The sequence below is a fragment of the Melospiza melodia genome, chromosome Z, assembly GCF_035770615.1.
Source record: "Melospiza melodia melodia isolate bMelMel2 chromosome Z, bMelMel2.pri, whole genome shotgun sequence".
In the NCBI taxonomy this organism is placed as follows: Eukaryota; Metazoa; Chordata; class Aves; order Passeriformes; family Passerellidae; genus Melospiza; species Melospiza melodia.
In genome coordinates this window covers 52,430,443-52,450,447 of record NC_086226.1, presented here as the reverse complement: position 1 = coordinate 52,450,447, position 20,005 = coordinate 52,430,443, and the positions used below count along the sequence as shown (strand labels likewise).

Below are 20,005 nucleotides of genomic sequence, written 5' to 3'. Positions count from 1 at the left end.
GAATGTTTAAAGCTTATGTGTGCAATGCTGCACTTCCCTGGTGATCAGGGAATTTCTTTAAGCCCCAGCTTTCATGAGGGTAAAAAACATGTCAAATATCCAATTCTTTTGGTACAAAGAAGATTTAAAAGTCTTTATTGTGACAGTAAATAAACCATGATAAGCCAAATAATAAAATCTCAATGCTACAGGAACAGTTAGAATAGTAGTAAGTGGAAAATGTGTGTGCTGCCGGTATGTCTTTAAATATTAATTGTATTCTAGTTGTCTTCTCTTTTTATGTAGTCAGCTGCATTCACTTACATATTTCCTCTCAGCATTTTGAAATAGTGACTCAGCTCAACAACCAGTTGTTCAGAATAATCAGACTGTCACCCCACCCCTTGTAATGAAATGCAAAAATCCATTTTTGTGCTTCATAAAGAGAAAGTGCCTTGGGTTTTCTCTGTGTAGTACTGTGGATGTAGAGATGTAGTGTTTTGCAATTAATGTACAAGTTATAATAATGTTTTGAGGTTATGAGTGTTGATATGCTCTCGTTGGTATTGTAGGAAGATTGCACCTGACTGAAAAGAGACATTTTATTTCTGTCATATCAAAAGTCTTCAGACAATGTTATAAAACAGTGAAAAAAAGGGAACAGAAAGACCCTGATGTCAATCCCAATGATAGATGTTCTTGCTTAAAGAAAATAGGTGGTTTTTTAAAATTCCTTCTTTATTTTAGAGGTTATGTAAATTTTAAAAGAGACATGCCACATTTTTAGTGAATTTAGAAGATCTTGAAGACAACTTTGTGTTGCTGCTGCTGGCAGAACTTTCAGCTTGATTTTCAGATTTTAATGTTTAATCCCCCTGAAGTTGATAGCAGAACACCAAGTTACATATCTTCATGGGGTAACAGGAAGTGTAATTGTCTGCAGAACTATCAGTAGCAGAAAATACCGGTTCCTTTGTTTCAGAGCAACAGTGCAAAACTTAATTTAAATCTGAATTTCAGTACAAGTAATTTTTCAGCATAAGTTAAAAGAGTCTGTTAAAATAAAATGTAAAGAAACTCCAAAAAACCCAGAAAAAACTCAAACAAAACCAAAACCAGAACAAACAAACAACAACAACCACCAAAAAACCAAACAGAAAAACCCCAAATCAAAACTAAATCATTTTTTTTCTCTCCGGGAAGAATTTAATTGACAATTTGCAGTACGGTCACAGCATTAAAATAGCAATGATAAAAGACTTCAATTTGTAAAACTAAGACCTGTGATATTTTCATTTAAATAAATTGATACAATAATACATTAATTTATTAAGTTTTAAGTTCGAAGAAAAGGGGATAAGGGCTAAATATTACTGGAAAACAACAACAACAAAAAAAGTAGGATGTTTTCTAAATGGCTTTTGTTAGCCTGTATATTCTATTTATGATTGTAAAAAAGATTTTCTTCTTTTAGAGTTTTGGTGCACCCTTCTGTTTTGATTTTTTTTTTCCTGTGAGATACTCCTACTGGTTTTGACACTAATTCCTTGATTCTGGGTTTGAATGTATAATTCAGGACAGTTCTTAGAGAGCCCAACACTCTATACTGTTAAGTGAAGCAATCCAGGATATTAAGTAAGACTGTAGATATTAAGTAAGACTCTGTAAGTATGCATAAGGACTCTTCTGTGGACTGTGTAGATTCTGTAGGGGGCTACAGGTGAAAGAGGAAATGACCTGTTTTTGGTTACTGAGTGAGCAGAACTTGAGCGTAAAGGATGAGGACAAGGTTTTTTAAGGATAAGTTAGTGTTTCTAAAACTTTGGACAAAAAATCCCCAAAAAAACTCATCTGCTTGTTTATTGATTTCTAGAAACATGAATGAGATGTTACAATTTAATAGTATCTATCCCTTTGATTTATTACCTTTCTAAAATGAGCCAGATGTGCATTACCAGATAGTAACATGTTCACTGTGCAAAGATGCAGTAACCAGGCTCACCTTGGAGACTGCTTGCCAAAGGAAAGCAACAAGACAGTTGTGTAAATGGGCACAATGGGCCACCTGCCAATTTATTCAGTTAAAATTCTCTTGCTCTTATGAATACCACTGCAGCATGTAATGACTGGCAATGCTTCTTTATCTCCCTCCAAAATTTCATCACAAAATGAAACTAATTATTCTGTGGGTGGGAGGGAATAAGAATCTAATTGAGTCTGTCACTTTCTTATGGTAATAGTTATGGATTTCATTCACTTTTTTTTTCCTTTTCTGCCAACAAATTGGTGGTGACTTGTTCCTGCTGCTTTTTGTGTAAAAAAACCCTGATGGCAGATCCAGTGCTCAGACTCTCAAGCCCTTTTCTCACTGCCAGAAGCCAATTAGCATTCTCAGAAAATATTTTCAGACTAGTACCTTCTGGATTAACTGAGATAGTGTTCAATTAATCTTTCTCACATTGGTATTTACTATTGAATTGATACTCCATTAATAAAACATAGTGAAGGAAATTTGATAATTTTATAATTGAGCCAATAATAATTTGGCTCTTCCCAAAGCTAACAAATTCTTCTGTATTTTTACTGTAAGGTAGAAATTAAACTTGTTTGTTTCTGTCATCGTTCAGGATAACTTCTCACTATTTTATTAAAAAGTAATCCAAAACCTCTAGAAGAAGTTGGATTATTTCTTGTGTGGGTTTATTTAAAAAGAGTGTCTTCACTAGTTACTACAAGGAAAAGAACATGTTCAGAAGTTGGCGACACTTCATCGTCATTTAATAAATTACAAAACTATTGCTCTCATCCCCTAGAATGAATGAGGGGATCCCTACATTAGTTTATCTTCTTAGTGACCAACTGTAGGGTTACTGTTCTGCTGTGAACTAGCCAAATGTCAAAGAGCTTGGTTTCCTGCAGCAGTCCTTCTGCCACATGTCCACCATGGGGAAGGCAAAAGCTTCGTGGTGCACTGACTTCATTAGATGTCTAGCTCCCGGACACACACATGGGTACCTTCCTTTTTTAGAGGATGTTTTTCATGACAGCTAATTAAAACCTTCAGTAAACTAGTGCTTTATGGTTGAAACTCATCATTAACCAATAAGCAGAATAGGTCTATGTTATAGTTACTGAACATTTACAAGCAATTTTATACAATTTTGGGTTATTTGTTAGCCAGTTGGAGTGTGTTTCAAGTACTGCAGACTTATCAACCTAATCAGAAGTTTCAGTGTGAATGCAGGAGTTCAGGTGCCAAAGATCCCACTAATTAGTATGTGCTGCCTTCTGGTAACAAAATCTGGAGAGTGTTTTAATTGTCAGTGGTTGGTCTTTTCAATTTTTCATTTAGTCTCAAAACAGTGCTCTTTATCTTCCTGTCATTTTATAACTGGTAATGATCTATTACCAGTCAGTCACACCAGACTCCTGTAGACCACTATCTATTCTATAGCAATCCATTGTTTTTTGGAAGGTTCATTCAGTCTTATGGAGTCGATATTCATACAGACTGAATATCAAGAAATATGTTACAGATTCAAAGCAATTTTATGTTTTTCACACTTTGTACAATACTATGCCTCTGAATTTCCTAGAATGATGTAATTGACAACTCTGCTGAATTTACATGTGAAAGCCAAGCAAAGTTATATGAGATTAAGAAAAAAACATATTAATTTTGCTAACTTTCTTGTAGAATTAGCTTGCAAGTGGTGATGGAGTACCTTTTTATATTTTATCCCCTCTTTTCTGCCAATAATGCTTTTTTTTTTCCTGTTGTACTTCTCCCTACTCCACACCCCACTTCCTTCCCAAGCTTTCCTTTCTCTTTTCCTCATGGGATGATGGTGTCACTGTCTAGCATTCCTGTTGTTTCTCCCTGTTTATAGCTATCTTAATGACTTGGACCGCATAGCAGATTCCACCTATCTGCCAACCCAGCAGGATGTGCTCAGAGTTCGAGTCCCAACAACAGGGATCATTGAATATCCATTCGACTTACAAAGTGTCATTTTCAGGTAGGAAAAAAGTTTTGGCACCCACTTGCTTTGCTTCTTTTGTTTCCTTTTACATTAGCAGTGTCAAGTAAGGATATTCATTTAAACTACATAGAAAGCAATTATTCTGGTATTAAAATTTGAACTTGGTGAGTTTATTTTTATATAATTGTTCACATGTATTCAGTAGCTCATGTTAAAAATGTCAAAGGGATCAAAGCCAATTAGGTTTGTTATTTTTGAGAGTAGTTTTTACTGATAAAAAATCTGTAATTAATCTTTTCAGTAATATATATTGAAGTTTCACTATGCATAATAATCTGAAAGTCCAACCATGTGCCCTTGTCATTCATGTAAATCATGGAATAAAAGGTCACCATTTGTTAGTTGATTTTTAGAGAGATACCACCCTAATTTAGTGCAAGTACAATTGTTTAAAAATAACCAAGGAATTGTAATAATGAGTTAGACACCTGTGTTTACACTGAGACATGGGATGAAATGGAAATACACTGCAAGCAAACATGAGTTTTCATTTTGGCTGTCAAAGCCTTTATTAGATAAGTATTGTTTTCTATTTGTCTGCCTAAAATGGGGTAGCTTTGACAAGTTGTGGATTTTGATTCTGTTATGGGGAGGAGAAAATGGTGGTCCACCATCTGTTTTGTGTTTGTTGCCAAATACTTGGGGCATGCATTGCCAAATCTTTGCTCATGAGACCTTTATATCTCATAATTCTGAGGGGTTTGAGGTTCGCAGTAGTTCAAATACAGAAAACCCATCAGCAAGTATGATTAACATGCTTATAACAGATTCTATTAAATATCAGTGGAAAAAAAGCCATTAAGAAAACCTAGCCAAACTGCGTTTTAAACTAAATTCTTGTATTTTGCTGTGTTTGTAGTTGGGTGTTTGTCTGTTAAGGTGTTCATGGATTTGATGTGGTTGTTAATTTTGCAGAATGGTGGATGTAGGAGGCCAACGATCAGAAAGAAGAAAATGGATACATTGCTTTGAAAATGTCACATCTATCATGTTCCTAGTAGCTCTTAGTGAATATGATCAAGTGCTTGTCGAGTCAGATAATGAGGTAAGCAACCGTCAGCAAAACCCATGAGTTCAAAAAAAAATAGTTTTACTAGTCCAGTCCCAGGTGTTTTCTAAATGCATCTACAAGCAATCATACACTAAAGGCACACAGAGGAGAAGCACTTCAGGGATCAAAGGGGAGGAAGGGTTCAATCTTCAAGTATGGCTAAGTGGATCTGCTCCATGAAGGATTCAAAGAAGTCTCTATTTTGTGTTGAAGAGGAATACAGTTGAACACAGAGAAATGTTTGTTCAGTTACTGTTATGAGCAGAGGCACAATAATAGGTGGTGTAAATGAAGACAAAATTTATCAATTCCTAAGGAACAGCCCCAGGGTAGCAAACTCCATTCCTTTGACTTAAAACCCAAGGTGTATATTGTATTTTTGTTTCGAAAAACCAAGAGAAGTAAGCAAATGGGTGTGCTGACGGTTCAAAGCACACTATCCGTTATTTTGAATACAGTTTTGAATGAAGACTAAGGATGATTTTTTATGTTGAAGGTATTTTTCTATCCTGATGGCTTTTTAAAGTTACTCAATGAACTTTTACAAATTTTAGTAATTAGCACTGTTCTGTGAAAATCTTTCAGCACATACTTTTTAAAGTTAGATGAAAAAAGGAGAACATCAGACAATATCTTCTTCATGGCTGGATACGAGTTTCACTGTTTAAAACAGTTGTTGACATAAAGTAAAACAGGTGTCCCTGGACAATCACATTTTGTATATTGAGCTTTCTTTAGGATTTTTTTTTAAAGCCTTGGAGCTCTGGAAATTTTTACATTTGCAGTGTTTTCATAAAAAACCCCTGTTTTACATTAAGTGTATAATTACCTGTGTCATTCAAGGCTGAATTTCCAGAAATTATGATGTAGTCTGCACCAGCTTCATCTCCTATAATTTATAGGAAATCCAAGCTAGACACATGTAGTTAAAAAAGAGAAACCTGTCAGACTTGGTATGTTTCAAGTCAAACTGGAAGTGTCTGGTTCTGTCTTCTTCTGTTTGCATTATTCTTTTGTAGCCACAAAGTCAACACACCAATACTAAGCATTTTAATTATACAAAGCAAAGCAGAATTTATTGGAAATTGCATAATGTAAAATTAGTTATGATACTTTTCAAACACTATTCTACCTATCCAAAATAAGCTTCATGGAAATCAAAACTTTCTTGCAGATGGTTTTTACACCTCACTACTGAACGATTTATGTTTTTAACAACAGAGGAAAACTTCTGAACCTTTTTGACTTGTAGTTTAAAATATATTCATGTCTTTAATTCAAATCAGTTTTTGTTTTCAAGTTACACATACATAGCCTAGTAGGCTTTCCAGCACACTTGGGCCTGTGTTACTCTAACTCTGGAAAGGATCTAGACCGTCTTAGAGCTGAGCACCAATCTGGGCAGCTCAAGTTGTGGCTTTCAGCAAACTTGTCACCCGTCTGTCTAGATTTTCTTGGTATGCCAGGACACTGCCTTCTTCCCTTCTTTTTCTCTCCTCTGTATCTCTAAACATTGCAGTCCCAGAATTAATGGAAGAATGAGTTTATTTATTCCACACAAAGCAAAGCATAGTTTATCTGAATGTGGGTGTGGCAGAAATATGGCTTTAAATGTTTGTTGACACCTTGAATTAGGAAATTCAACCCACAAAGAAGAACACTTTTTCCCTCAGTAGGGAAGACAGTGGTTTAACTTGAAGACTTTGGTAACCAGCCAAGAGATATTTTTCACGCTTAGCTTTAAATTGTGGAGCAGTACTGAAATTTTAGCACCAAAGTGGAGGGAGTGTGTGAATGTTCTACTTTCTTAATATGTATGCCATCAGTGTGATACTAGAATGGAATCTAATCATTCTTTGGTCTATGTGGCTCATATTGAAATTAAAATATCTGACTTGACAATTTACAGTGTTCTGCTATTTCCTTTTCATTGCTTTCATGGCCTGATTAAACTATGATTTTTGTACGGTGGCCTACTTTCTTTTTCTAATTAGTCCATTGCATATTGCCTTAAGTCTCATTTCCTGTAGTACATTTTTACAGAGAAAAGTGTCATGTTTAATAATTTATGTCGTCCTTTTTAGTTAATACAGTTTTTCATTGATATAATTTTAATGAGTAAATAGAAATATTTAAAAAGGACTATTTTCTATTTGGGGGGGCGAAGGGGGTGTTGGTGGTTATATGAGCTTTCTCATTAGGAAATAAAGACTCTTGATTTTTATTTGAAAATGTAATGCCTGATGGATAGTCAGTTGTAAATCTGTTTGTTTCCTTGTTTATCTTATTCAAGAGAAATACATTTGGATTATAAATCAGATGAGGTTACACTTAGTTGGGAGTCTTTGTTAGTGTCTCTCACTGGATATATGTGAGGTAGTGCTGGAAAATGTTTCTATTTTCATGCCCTTGCTGGAATTTAGAATTAAAAGTTCTGAGGAATGTAACTCTTGTGTAAGTGGACATACACAGAAAATAAGACAAGAGTGCAGAGTGCCTGTTATCCAGAGAGGTGCAGGATGACTTCTAAATGACACACCTGTGAAATTGCACTCCCCTGACAAATACCTGAAGAGTTGTGAGCTTCAGTCCTGAAGACAAGCACACCTGGCTGTCCACCTGTATTTGTATGATGTCTCTAACAGGTGATACTCATACCCAATGGCATCTCTTTTAAGTGTGTTTCTAGATTGTAGATAATTTGATTTTGGTATGAAATACAAAACAGGAAGAGTCAGTAAGGATGGTATAACACATCCTGCAAAAATTTCAGTTGATGTACAGTCATGAAATATTTCTAACAAACACAAAGGAGAGATAGCTAACTGTTCCAAAATCTGCCCTTAATAAAATAGAGTCTAGACTCATAGCTGAAAATGAAGAGAAAACTTGAACCAGAGGACATAATACACTAATTACATTAATAGTACTGTAAATTAAGTAAATATTTTATCAGTCTGATGTGATGTGACAAAGGACAGCATGTTATAAATCAAATTATTAGATGTTTGACCTTTTCAGTTTTTCAGAAAACTCCAAGGGGATTTATGGTGAGATAAAAAATTAAGGAATCATCTCTCCGTTAAATGGATTTATGATCTATTATGTCTTGTGGGTCACATTGTAGCTCTGAATTATGCCAGCAAATTTGGTGAAATTGGCCGTTTTATCAAATGGCACAGTTTAGAACTTTTTCTTATGTTTAAAATCAACTTATTTGTTTAAATAAAGTGGGGTTTTTTTTTAGATTTCCAGGATATGCTGCGTTTTAATATTTGTTAGAGATAGCTTCTTTCAACATGTCAAGTCTCAGTGCAATAATTAGAAAAATGAATTCCAGCTTTGTAAGACATCCATAACCACTTGCAGTTATGGAAGAACTAGAGAAATAACAGTATATCTGTCAAATGAAGTTCTATAAAAAAGTGAGTTCATTATCTTTGTGCATCTAATTAAGTACTTTAAAACAGCAAAATAGAGAACAGTGTTTATTCTTCAACAAACTATAAGATTTCATATAGTTTGTATAGCTCTGTGGTAGTTATGTGTACATTTTTATAGGGTTCTCAGATCAAAACCAGAAAAGACAGAATATAATTTCCTCTGTTCAGATAAATTAATTAATTAATAGGCTAAGTGAAAATTGGAAATTTTCTAAACTATCAAAAAGTAAATGCTGTCTTTCCTGAGGTATTTTCAGAAGTTGCAAAGCAACAGAGGCATTGGACAGCATGAAGTATGCATTGATAAAAGATGATTTTTTAATGTAAGTCATTATGAGTATTCTGAACATTGCCCAAAATATATTAGGGAGAAATGCCAGTTTAGATTATTCTCATCAGAGATAATACATTTTGATTAAATTGAAAAATGTGAAATTTTTACAGGATTGGAGAGAAATTGTGAATCTCCATGCTAAGAGGAAATTGTTGTTAAGTAGAGTACTCTACCTTTTAAAAAACAGCTTTTGTTTTAAAGTCCTTTTTGAAGTTTATACTGCATCTTAAGAAATTACATTTGATTTAGCTGAAGACCAAATTTTAATATCATAATGCCATGGAATTTATCTTAAAACAGTAGCACCTTCCCTTCCCTTTTATCTTCAAACTGTCACTCAATTTTCATTGAAGTTTTATTAAAAATATCATCTGATTATAATCCATGTATTTACAGATTTTATCTCAGATTACAGTTCTTGTGGAAAAGGATTGTAATGTATGTAGCAGGCAGGAATGGCTTAAGAATTCTGAGATTTTAAAATTATAGGAAAATTGATTTTTTAGCTTAAGAAATCCTGGACACATTATCCTAGAGGTCTTTTCCAACCAAAACCATTCTATGACTCTGTGCCTTCAAGCTGTGTCTAATATTGCCATTACTTCCTGCCTGTTCTCCTTTCACACATCTTTAGGTGTTTTCTAGGATATGTCTCTTCTGAGAGCTTGGCAAATGCTGTATTGTTCAATGGACATTAAAAAAAATGATGCCATAAAGATAATTTCTCCATCTTTTGTCCACAGGCTTTCACTTTCTTACAATGTGGTTTGTCTACTTTAAGGACCTGCATTGTCTAACCTGGTATCATAACCAGATTGAATCTTTTTTGTTCCAGTCTTGATCAGTCCCTTTTGAAATATTCTAACAGATTTTTGCATGAGGTAGTTATCTTCATTCAGAACTGAAGGAGTTCCTCAGAAACTTGTCTAAACCTTCTCTGTTGTGCTGCAGTGTGACATACAGTGGTGTAGCAGCCAGGTGTGTGAAGACTACTGTTTGCACTGGTTGAGAGTTCTGCTGCTGTAACTTTATGCTCTCATTCTGTCTTCAGCATGCCATTGTTTTACAGCTTTTTATCCTGAGCTTACAGACTTCCAAAGCAGTGGCTGTTACTTTAAAAGTGCAGCTGTGATCCTCTGTCAAGTCTTCCAGGTTTCTGAAAGGTAGAATAGCAGGTTCATTTATCAATACCAGATGTTTACGTGGCATTAGCAGTAAGAAGGCATAATTTTGTAATTTGAGATGTGAACAGAACCAGTAGGTCTGGAGGTGGCTTGAGCAACATTTCCAATAGCCATTGCAGATGACTTTCAGGAGTTAAGGGGGGTCTCGGACAAATTAGAACATCTATATCTCTGGAATATGAAGGAACCATCTGACTGAGTCTTTCGTGGAAGCAGCATGGAGCTAAATACTCCAGGAAGAAGGTTTCTCTTAAAAATGTTTTGTCCAAAACATTACCAAAAGGGATTATTGAAGTGACTTAATAGTCTGTAAATACAGTGGCCGTCAGTAAAACTGTTTCTGGTTTGTTGTTCCTATATCATGAAGGCTGAAAGCAGAATTGTGTGTTTAGAGAGGTAGGATCTCCATCCTAAAGAGAGATGTTCAAAGCTTATCTGAACACAGCCATGAGTAAAATTATACGATGACAAATTTTTTCCTGGCAGAAGCAAGGAGTTGTACCTGATGACTTCCATGTACAGATCCACTCCAATGTAATTTCTTCTTTGATTTTAGAAAAAAAATTGTATGACATGGGAAAGGAGCAGTTTTTTCTTTGTTTCCTTGGTGAGCATCTTTGTAGTCATATCATAAGTTTTTCTTTAATACCCCTGAAGAACCCTACTTTGACAGAGGATATCTGCATTAATGTAGTTACCTTCACAATACTTCACAATACACTGAAGAACTGTCTTGCAGTTTTATCAGATGAAGGCAGAACAGGATATTACGAAAATTAGGGCTTCAGTATCTCAACCACAACTACAAATTGAAATGGAACGAACTTTGTAGAGGGATTTTCTGCAATGTTTTTGTGCTCCAAGTAACTGAATAAAGGCTCTGTTCTTCTGATTGATGGAAAAATTTGTTGTTTGTAAATTGCCCCACAGAGAAAGGATCAATATTGCTTGGTTTGTTAAAAAATATTGCAGTTAAAATCTAATTTATTAAAATTTATTAAATTTTTATTAAAATATTGACATGAAACATAGGGCTTACAGCTTAACTTTTAAATCCGAACAAAAGTACATCTGCAAAACAGATGAGCCTAGATGGAACTTGTGTAGTGTTAATTTGTGTAATACATTAACAGGTGACAAATTGCTACCATGTTCCAGTCACACTTTGTTCTGAGGTGTGCAAAAATAAGAAATAGCATGAGACTGCACAGTTCAGAGTATGTTTACTCTTCAAAGAGGCAATTATCTGAACAACGTATTTCATTTTTTCATCAGAGCTCTCATGCTGTTCACATCTGAGCATGCTTCCACTTCTCTTCCAGCACTGTGTTACTTATTCTCAGTCAGTCATACATGGCTTAGCGTGAAGGCTGAAAGAAAACAATACTGAGATCAGAGGACTTCAGTCTTTCTACATCATAAATAAATGTAATGCTTCATTTGGCTGGTTTTTTCATCAACAGCCAACAATCCAGAACAATTGAAAATGTGGCAGTGGGATAATACAAACTCCTTTAGTTAGAACTAAAATCCTCAAAGAGTTTTCATACTACCTTATTTATTTTTTTCCCATGGGAAATCAAATCTCCAGAATTGATTGGTTATTTGGAAACTTGAGAAAATAGCCCATGAACTACCTGTGTGAAACCCCATTGCTCCATGTATTGTATCTCTTAATACCTGTCCACACAAATGCATATTTATTTTTGGCTTGTGGATAAAGAACCTTTTGAATGTAAACTATCAGTGCTGGGAAAGATTTTCATTAGGAAGAGTCAGAGCCTCTCTCTTGTTGAAGTGAATGGTTCATAATGGAAGTTGGGAGCTTGGATGATCATGAACCGGCATACAGAGGCTGCCAGAAATATTGCTTGTAAATGTGCTACTGGCAAAGATGTGACTGTTTGGGGGTTTTTTCGGGGACAATTTGATTTTAAAATGTTTTTACTTATTTTTCTCAAATATATGTAGGTATTATGAAAATAGCCAATTTAGGCATTAGTGTTATGTGATGAAAAATAATTTAGGAGCCATTTTTGCATTTAAAAAATACTTGACAGCAATACTTGAAGCATGTTTTATGAGTACTTTATAGACCGTTTTTGCTTTGGACAGTATGTTTGGTTTTTGATGGTTGTTGAACATGTTGATTTAATGGATTTCAACTGTCACTTGCTTCATCTGTGTCTCTGCTGGGTACATAAAATTGCCATGTACTTTCAAGTGCAGTGTTGCAAATTCAGTTTTTTGGAGAGTTGAGAGTTCCTCTTCCAGGTGATTTAAAAATACAATTCTTATCTACAGAGACTTTTTTCCAGTCCTCTACCAGAAGCTGTTTTTTTCAGTCTAGTTTACAGAAATATTGAAGACAGTGAACAAAATAAAGGAATTATTCCTGAGCTCTGTTTGAAATAGCCTATTGACTGCATTTGTGTTACTCATCAAAATATTTGTGTTGCAGTTTTTACTAAGATGACTAGTTACAGCAGTAGAGCTATGAGATTATACTTCATACTGGTGGCAAAAATGCAAAGCACTTCCAATTTTGATACTGTATTTACTTTTTTGCACAGTGGAGGACTCTGCACTTACCTCCCACTTCCTCATTTCCTCTACTATTTCCCAGGTTTTGCAAAGCAGCTTCATTAAATATTTAGCCAAGAAATAAGCTGTAGGTCTTTCTGTAGAACTTGACATTGCTTCTATGAAAATAATTGCTAGGGATCTTAGTTGGATAATAGAGACATTCCAAGTCAATACAGAGTTGTACATAAAAACCATGCACGTTTTTGTCAGCCAAAATAATAGAGTCCATGACAATGACAATAACCTTCAGAAATACTAACTTCTGCTTTTTCTGAAGCTCTCATGCGTCAGTATCTCGTTTTCTACCTTTATCATCTCTGAATGCCCTCTGATTCATATAAGCATTTTTGCCAGCATACAGAAGTTGCATACACAGAACAAGTAGTTTACTGAAAAATGCTTGTTCGTTTACCTCCTTGCCACCTTGTCTCTCACTGCATTCCAAGAAAATGTAGTTCCTCAGAATATGTGAAATCCTAATTTTTCTAATAGACACTGTTTGAATTGCTAACATTTTTTAAAGAGAAAAGTAATTACTACGTTTTTTTGTTCAGTGTGTGAATTACAGTACGCCCACTAGATGCCACTCTGGATAGTCATAAAGACAAAATGGGTGAAACTCCACTAGTGCTTCTCTGTTGTTTCAGATTAATATTTTACTAAGTGTTTTCTGTCAAAGCACTGCTTGTTAGCTGGAAAATGCTGCTTTCCCTTCACTGAGTACTAGCTGATACACTTTTAAATGCTGTTTTAGCACTCTTGCAGGTATTCTTCAGGATCTGACAGTTGAGTGCTTATAAATTACCTCAATTTTGTTATTTCTCTAATTGTAGGAGTAATTGCATTTTTCCAGAGCAACAGATAGCAAAGAGACATCCAAACAAGAAATCCATCATTTTAATAGGAAAATTGAAAGTGTACATATAAAAATATAATTTTAATTAAGTATACTCCTTTTTAATCCATTAAAATTTAAGGAAGAGTAGGTTTGTATTTGGATAAAAATGTGGGGAAACATGGTTTATACTTCTGCTTGTATTTGTATTAATGTTTAATTGTTGTACAAAAACTTTCCAGCATAAAATCTTTTATATAAGAAGTATATGACAGAAAGAAATTCCATTTTATTTTTCTTTCATAGAAACATATTTCTAGTCATAAAATTGGACAGTCATGTAGCTCATTAGTAAGTACAGTGTTTTTTCTTGATATTTATTTAAATATTAGGATAACTTTGTCCAAGATTATGTAACCTGTTTATAGTTAACAAATTCACTATTGAAATATGTCTACTGTATTTCTTACTCAGTTTCATAATGATATTTTTACCTTGGACTGACAACTTCATCAGGTTGTATGGAAGATGGAGAATTTTACACTGGCATCTGTATATCCTTACAAGAAAAATAGAGGAACAGCTGGTGATATCAATATGTTTTTATGTAATTTGGGATTGACAGCAGACAAAAGCTGATCAGGGAAGTTGCCCAGCCCAGCAGATCTTTAGGGATGGTGAAAACAGTAATCCTGCTGCTAATTTTCCGTGTGCCAAGCCAGAGAGGCCATGATGAGCTGTTGCTGCTGTTGGATGGAGGTTGCTGTTGAAGGTTGGCTTCACTGCAGACATTGGCTGTCAGCTACTGAAAAAGCCTTGAGCCACATCCAGCTGCACATTTCTGTACATTACTTATTCTAGTTTCTATCTGCAGCATTTTTTGTTGGAGCTGAAATAAGATTTTTCTGGAAACAATTTGGTGAGATAGAGCTGCTCATAAAAGGAGATTAAGTACTTGGACAACCTAGTAAATATTGCGTGCCCCACATTGTTGCTGGTTTTTGTTTTTGTTTGTTGTGGTTTTGGGGTTTTTAGGAGTTTTGTTTGTTTGTTTGTGTGGTTTGGTTTTGAAGAGCCATACTGTAATGCTTGGTGTGGCAAAGCTTCCTTCATGTTGCATCTGACAGAAGGTTACATCTCCAGTGCTAGTCTCTTTCCATACTCCTTGTAAACGTATCCCTACTATCAGGGAAAATACTGTAACATAAAACTATCTTTTACACAAGCAATAGTGCATCCTGTTAAAGAAAGGTTTTTTCAGAAACCAGTTCAACCATATGATCTTGTGATTAATTAAACTGCTAAAAAATATTATGGCTCATATATTCAATAAAGGAAAAGAGTAAGCATTGAAAGGAGTGAGCTGTCATTAGAAACAGAAAACCAGTTTAAGACAAATTTTAGAGTATAATAAATTCCTCCAGTATTGGAGGAATTTACTCTGGCATAAAAATTGTTTTTATCTGCTGTGACGACCATAAAAGTTGAATTGACCTTAGTAATTGGATAAACAGAGAGATGAAAGACAGCAGAACATTAATCAGAGATTGAGAAGTCAAAAATCAATCACTTCAAATTTTTTCTTAATCAGTCAATCACAGTAAATTAATGAAACCATTATTGCATTTTAATCTGTTATGGCAAACTGCATTTCTCTATATGGGCAGATAAAATTTACTTGAAAATCTCTAGGCCGTTTTTCAATTCCTACAAAACATCTGCAGACTACAGATATAAATGACAACATATCAAAATGTCAGTTTACTGTCTGTCCTTAACACAGTTTGCTTCTATTTCCCTTTGAAATAATTTGCATTCTATTCTATTCTAGTCTAGTCTAGTCTAGTCTAGTCTATTCTATTCTAAATTTCATGGTCACCTAATCTGCTGGGAAAAGCATGAAGAGCCCCCAACCAATGTCCTGTGAGGACCTGAGCTTGTTTAGTCTAGTGCAGAAGACACAAGTACTTGCCAAGAAGTATTTCTGGAGTTACATGGAGCTAAACTTTTTGAGGTGGACTATATAACAGATATAACTATACTAGGTAGTTCCCATTGCCTTTTCTTAAGGTCTTGTTAAGAGAAGAATTCTGCATATAATGTTGAGAAGAAAATAGCATCTTATTAACAATTTGTCTAAGGAGTTATGTTTTATGCTTAGCTGTGTTGACATTAGAGGTTCTTTCCTTCCAGAGTGAAATCCTGGCAGTGTTGAAATCAATATGAGTCATGAGATCTGACTACATGAAAGCAAATGTTTAATTAGTCTGCATTAGTTTCTCAATATATACATTCAGCTATTTATTTTCACGCACTACAGCAACATGCAATAAAGTTTAACAGACCAAATCATCAGCTTTTAGTACAACGTTGAATTAGCTTACTTTTTGTTTTATGTTTGGTTTGGGTTTTTCATGTTCCCATTCTTGTTTATGTTGGCCTCTCTAAAATGCAAATACTATAGTGGAAGTAAATATACACTTACGGCAAAACTTTCTGAGTTATCTAACAGATTGTTGTATGGCTCAGTAACAGCAGAATCTGCAGGATTCATGTTCTTATCATCCTCTGGAGGCCCAGTTGGTGGTGAAACAACCTTTTCAGGGAGCTGCAGCTTTAAATTACAATAATAGTAAAAGGAGTAAGTTAGTTCCTGTCTTACAGAGCCAGAGCAAATATGGTTTGTATTAACCACATCGAGTCAGCCTAACAGTTCAGAACTAATCGAATTGTAGCATTATTTTACAATGACAAAAGTTTTACAAATAGAAATAACTGTAGGCTTTTCTGGTATTTCAGTTAAAATGCAAAGTGGTTTCAGGAGCAGCTAAAGAGTTAAAGGCTAATCCAATGGCATTGTTACCAAAAATCAGTAAAAATTAATGTAGCCCCAATGCAGCATTAAGAAGCAGAAATTCTTTATTTGGCCAGATGCACAAGGGGGTAGCTACTCTAAATACTGTGTGTGCTGAGTACAGAACATTTTCTCTTTATATACTGTATTTTACATACATACATATTAATTTTCCCAGAATAAACATACATACGATCATAATTTCCCCAAAATCCTTGACATGTGGTCCCTTCCCTCTGTACATGCATTCTTTTGTCCTGTGGTTCTCTTTGGTGATACCTGTTGGTCAGCAACCCCAAAGTCATACCTGACTGCCTGGTGAACTGGTAAAAGTTAACATAACTGGGCTGGCTGGTTGCTTTCTAATTTTTCTTCCTGCAGAATAAGCATTGTGTTCTTCCATAGGCTAGTGGGTTCTGAACAATAAGCATTGTATTAAGTCCAGGTGCCAGTAATTCTTCATCTGGCAGCAATGCTAGAAACAAAGGTAATAATTTACAATTTTTTAAAATTCAATGTAAACCTTTGATGTTGACAAAATATATTGCCAGGTTTTAAATTCACTTGCAATTATTTTAACCTGATCTCTAAGAATTGCTGAACTCTGTATTCAAAATTTGGGAAAGGCAAGTAAAATAAATAATGTTCTTAAACTTTGAATTGGTTGTCTTGTGTTGTTATATATGTCTCTAGCATGAATGACTTGTATTTCAATAACCACCAGTGTGTTGGCTGATTGTAACTGTGCATATTCAGGTTTAGCAAATGTTCTTGTTACAACTTTCAAGTTCGTGACTAGTGTTTTAAAGAATACTTATGGCTTAACTAGCTGAATTTGCAAAAGGAAGATGCCTGAAGGTTTCATTTACTGTTTGCTCTTTACTTTTAATTCAATTAATTGGATCATAGGAAAGTGCAAAACAAGAAATGGATTCTTTTGCCAAATGGAGTGAAAATGCATGAATTTATTTTGAAAAAAAAATAATCTCATGACCACCAAAATTCTGCTCTCTTTTTTATTCCAGAATCGAATGGAAGAAAGCAAAGCACTCTTTAGGACAATTATCACATATCCATGGTTCCAGAACTCTTCAGTTATTCTGTTCTTAAATAAAAAAGATCTACTAGAGGAGAAAATTATGTACTCCCATCTAGTTGATTATTTTCCAGAGTATGATGGTAAGTATAATGACATGCTGTGTTTACACTACAGTACTGGCAAATTGTGCTAGCTTGACCAAATACTAGACAGATAGATACTTTGGTATATTCCTTTAAAAATACTAAAAAATTGTAAAAAGTGATTGAAGTTTTGTGGAATTTTTAGGGTGCTAAGATTTTGATTTGTACTGTAATGACTTGTGGATAGGATGGCAGAACCTCTATTGAGAAACTGTTGACTTTAGATGATATTGTCATATTAGTAGTAAACCACTTTTTGTCATTTTTCAAAAGTTAGGGTGAGAGTTTAAATTGAAACACAAGAGTTAAAAATAAATAGAAACATATTCCTTAATTATACATATAGTTTTTATATTTTTGGTGCTTTGAGGTTTGCTTTTATATAAGATTGAATACTGAAGGGGAAGTGTTGTGAGCTCTCTGTAACATTCAGAGAAACAAGCAACCTCCCCTTCCACCCTTCTATTGTACTTTTAAAAATTGTTCTTTAATTTTACATTGATTATGTGGAGTTAATGTGTTTGTCCATAAAAAAAAATTGTGGGCTGTATAAGTGTTTCTATTAAAGCTGTACTTTCAGGAAGTTCTTATGAGGGGAAAAGCTACGTATTTTGAGGTAACTGAGTGGAGGAGGCCTTGGTAACAGAGAAAAATCAAACTCATATAATAAGAGGTTTAAGGAACTAAATGTTCCTTTTTTTTTTTAAAGAGAGAATCGATTTTGTCCCACCAGGAAGGAATAGCTGATTGGGAAGCTGAGAAGAAGATTAAAACTCCCATGTTCAAATATGGAATGTACTAATGGGGAAAATGTACTTCTTGTTTTCTGTTAAAGAGGAAGAGAACAGATCAGATCATATTATTTATGAGTCAGTGTAAATTTAGTTTCATAGTAATGTACAGAAGAGAACTGGCAGTTGAATAGAAATATGTTTGTTCTTTTGAATTTACTTTGTGTTACAGGTTCCCTAGACAACATCCCAAAGGTGAGTAGACCCTACAGTCTACTCTGTTACCTCCTCTGAAATGTTGACAAAGCCTTTGTAAAATGCTTTTCCGGGGGAAAAAAAAATTAATTCAAACAGTTTGTAAAAACTTTGTTTCTCTTCTCCTTTTTCATTGATGAGGGGAAAAAAACCTTTTTGGACTATCAAGGATGTGGGAGTGAAGACCTGCAAGTCTTTGAGAATCTTTTGTATCCTAATTCTGTAGGTCTTGCAGGACCTAACTCCAGAGACAATTTGATATGATTACAATTTGATGTGTTTACTTCTTACGGCAGGGTGGAGTCTGTGACTGCAGAGGTGGTCCCCTCTTCTATCCCAGTGTACTGGGGATGTGGGAAGCGGGAGATCTGAGGAAGGTTTCAGAAATAGGTATTTTTAGCTGGATTGCTTCTCTCATCTTCAGAAGGGAGAAAGTAGCCTAGGGATGAGAACTGCTGGCCAGGGTGGCAAACTGGACAGATTAAATTAAGGAGTTCTGCTGCACAGTGCATTAGTAAGAGCTTTGAAAGGGAGGCCGAGCCATGCTGCTAGGTCGGTGTGTCATATGAAGACACACTTTGTATGCTAGTACTTGACAACTGACTCACAGGCTGGGAGAGGGAGTGAGCGCAAACACAAAAAGAGGCTGTAGTTGGGAGGAAAATAAGAGAAAAATACTGTTGTAGCACTTGTTACATAGATCTTCATGGTATCATATAGAGCCAGCCATTGAAAATTGCTGATTAGGGAGAGCAGTGAGCAAGAAAGCTACTAACTCATATGGTAGTTCTTTTCTAGGTTTCTTAGACCAGGACCACTCTGCCATCTAAATTTGACATTAACTCATTCAGTTTTTTTAAGTTCCTGAGGTCATACACATACTTCTCTATGCTTGAAGTCAGCTAAAAGTTTAAATAACGTAAGATTAGAGGTGTGCAGATTTGGGTATATCTCTGAATAGGCCAATAGGTCTTGAGAAAACAGTGTGTGTAGCTACTGTGAAACTGTTTAACAAAATTCTGTTTAAAAACTGTCTAGAAAACTAAGTGATTTATTTTGATGAAATCATAGTCTTTGGAAGCCTAAGAATTTTCTTCAAAAATACTCATATATATATGTGCTATTGTGAGACTTAATGTTGCTGCTCTTTGTCTATGATAGAGTCTGGTGTCCAAGCTAAAGGCTAGAGCCAGTTGTGTTTTAGAAGCTGTAGAGGTGTTGGACACTGTCCAACTGTCCACTGTCCTCTGTCCTGCCTCAGAAAACTTATTATCTGTTTATATTCCTAAATCTAAGAAAATATGTCATCTATGTATGTATGTGCATATTTGTACATCTGTTCATGTGCATACAGCCATTTACTGCCAAAGCTTACTCTTCCTCCACATAGATTTGGAGCACACCAGAAAGTATGTGCTTTCTCTTTTATACATCCCCGTCCTAAATTTTAGTTGCACAAATTGGAAGTGTTACAAATTTTAACAATTTTACAATTGTTGCAATTGTACAATTTTACAAATTTAAAGTG

At 34.9% G+C, this 20,005-nt stretch overlaps 1 protein-coding gene across 1 annotated transcript in view; it reads left to right on the top strand.

Annotated features, from left to right (window-relative positions):
- The window catches only part of LOC134432271 (guanine nucleotide-binding protein G(q) subunit alpha-like), a 118,107-nt gene that overhangs the window by 86,275 nt on the left and 11,827 nt on the right, over nucleotides 1–20,005 (top strand). Inside the window, exons 4-6 of the mRNA XM_063180805.1 lie at nucleotides 3,870–3,998; nucleotides 4,938–5,067; nucleotides 17,335–17,488. Of these exons, the coding sequence (XP_063036875.1) occupies nucleotides 3,870–3,998; nucleotides 4,938–5,067; nucleotides 17,335–17,488 (413 nt within the window). The remainder of the gene's footprint in view (nucleotides 1–3,869; nucleotides 3,999–4,937; nucleotides 5,068–17,334; nucleotides 17,489–20,005) is intronic.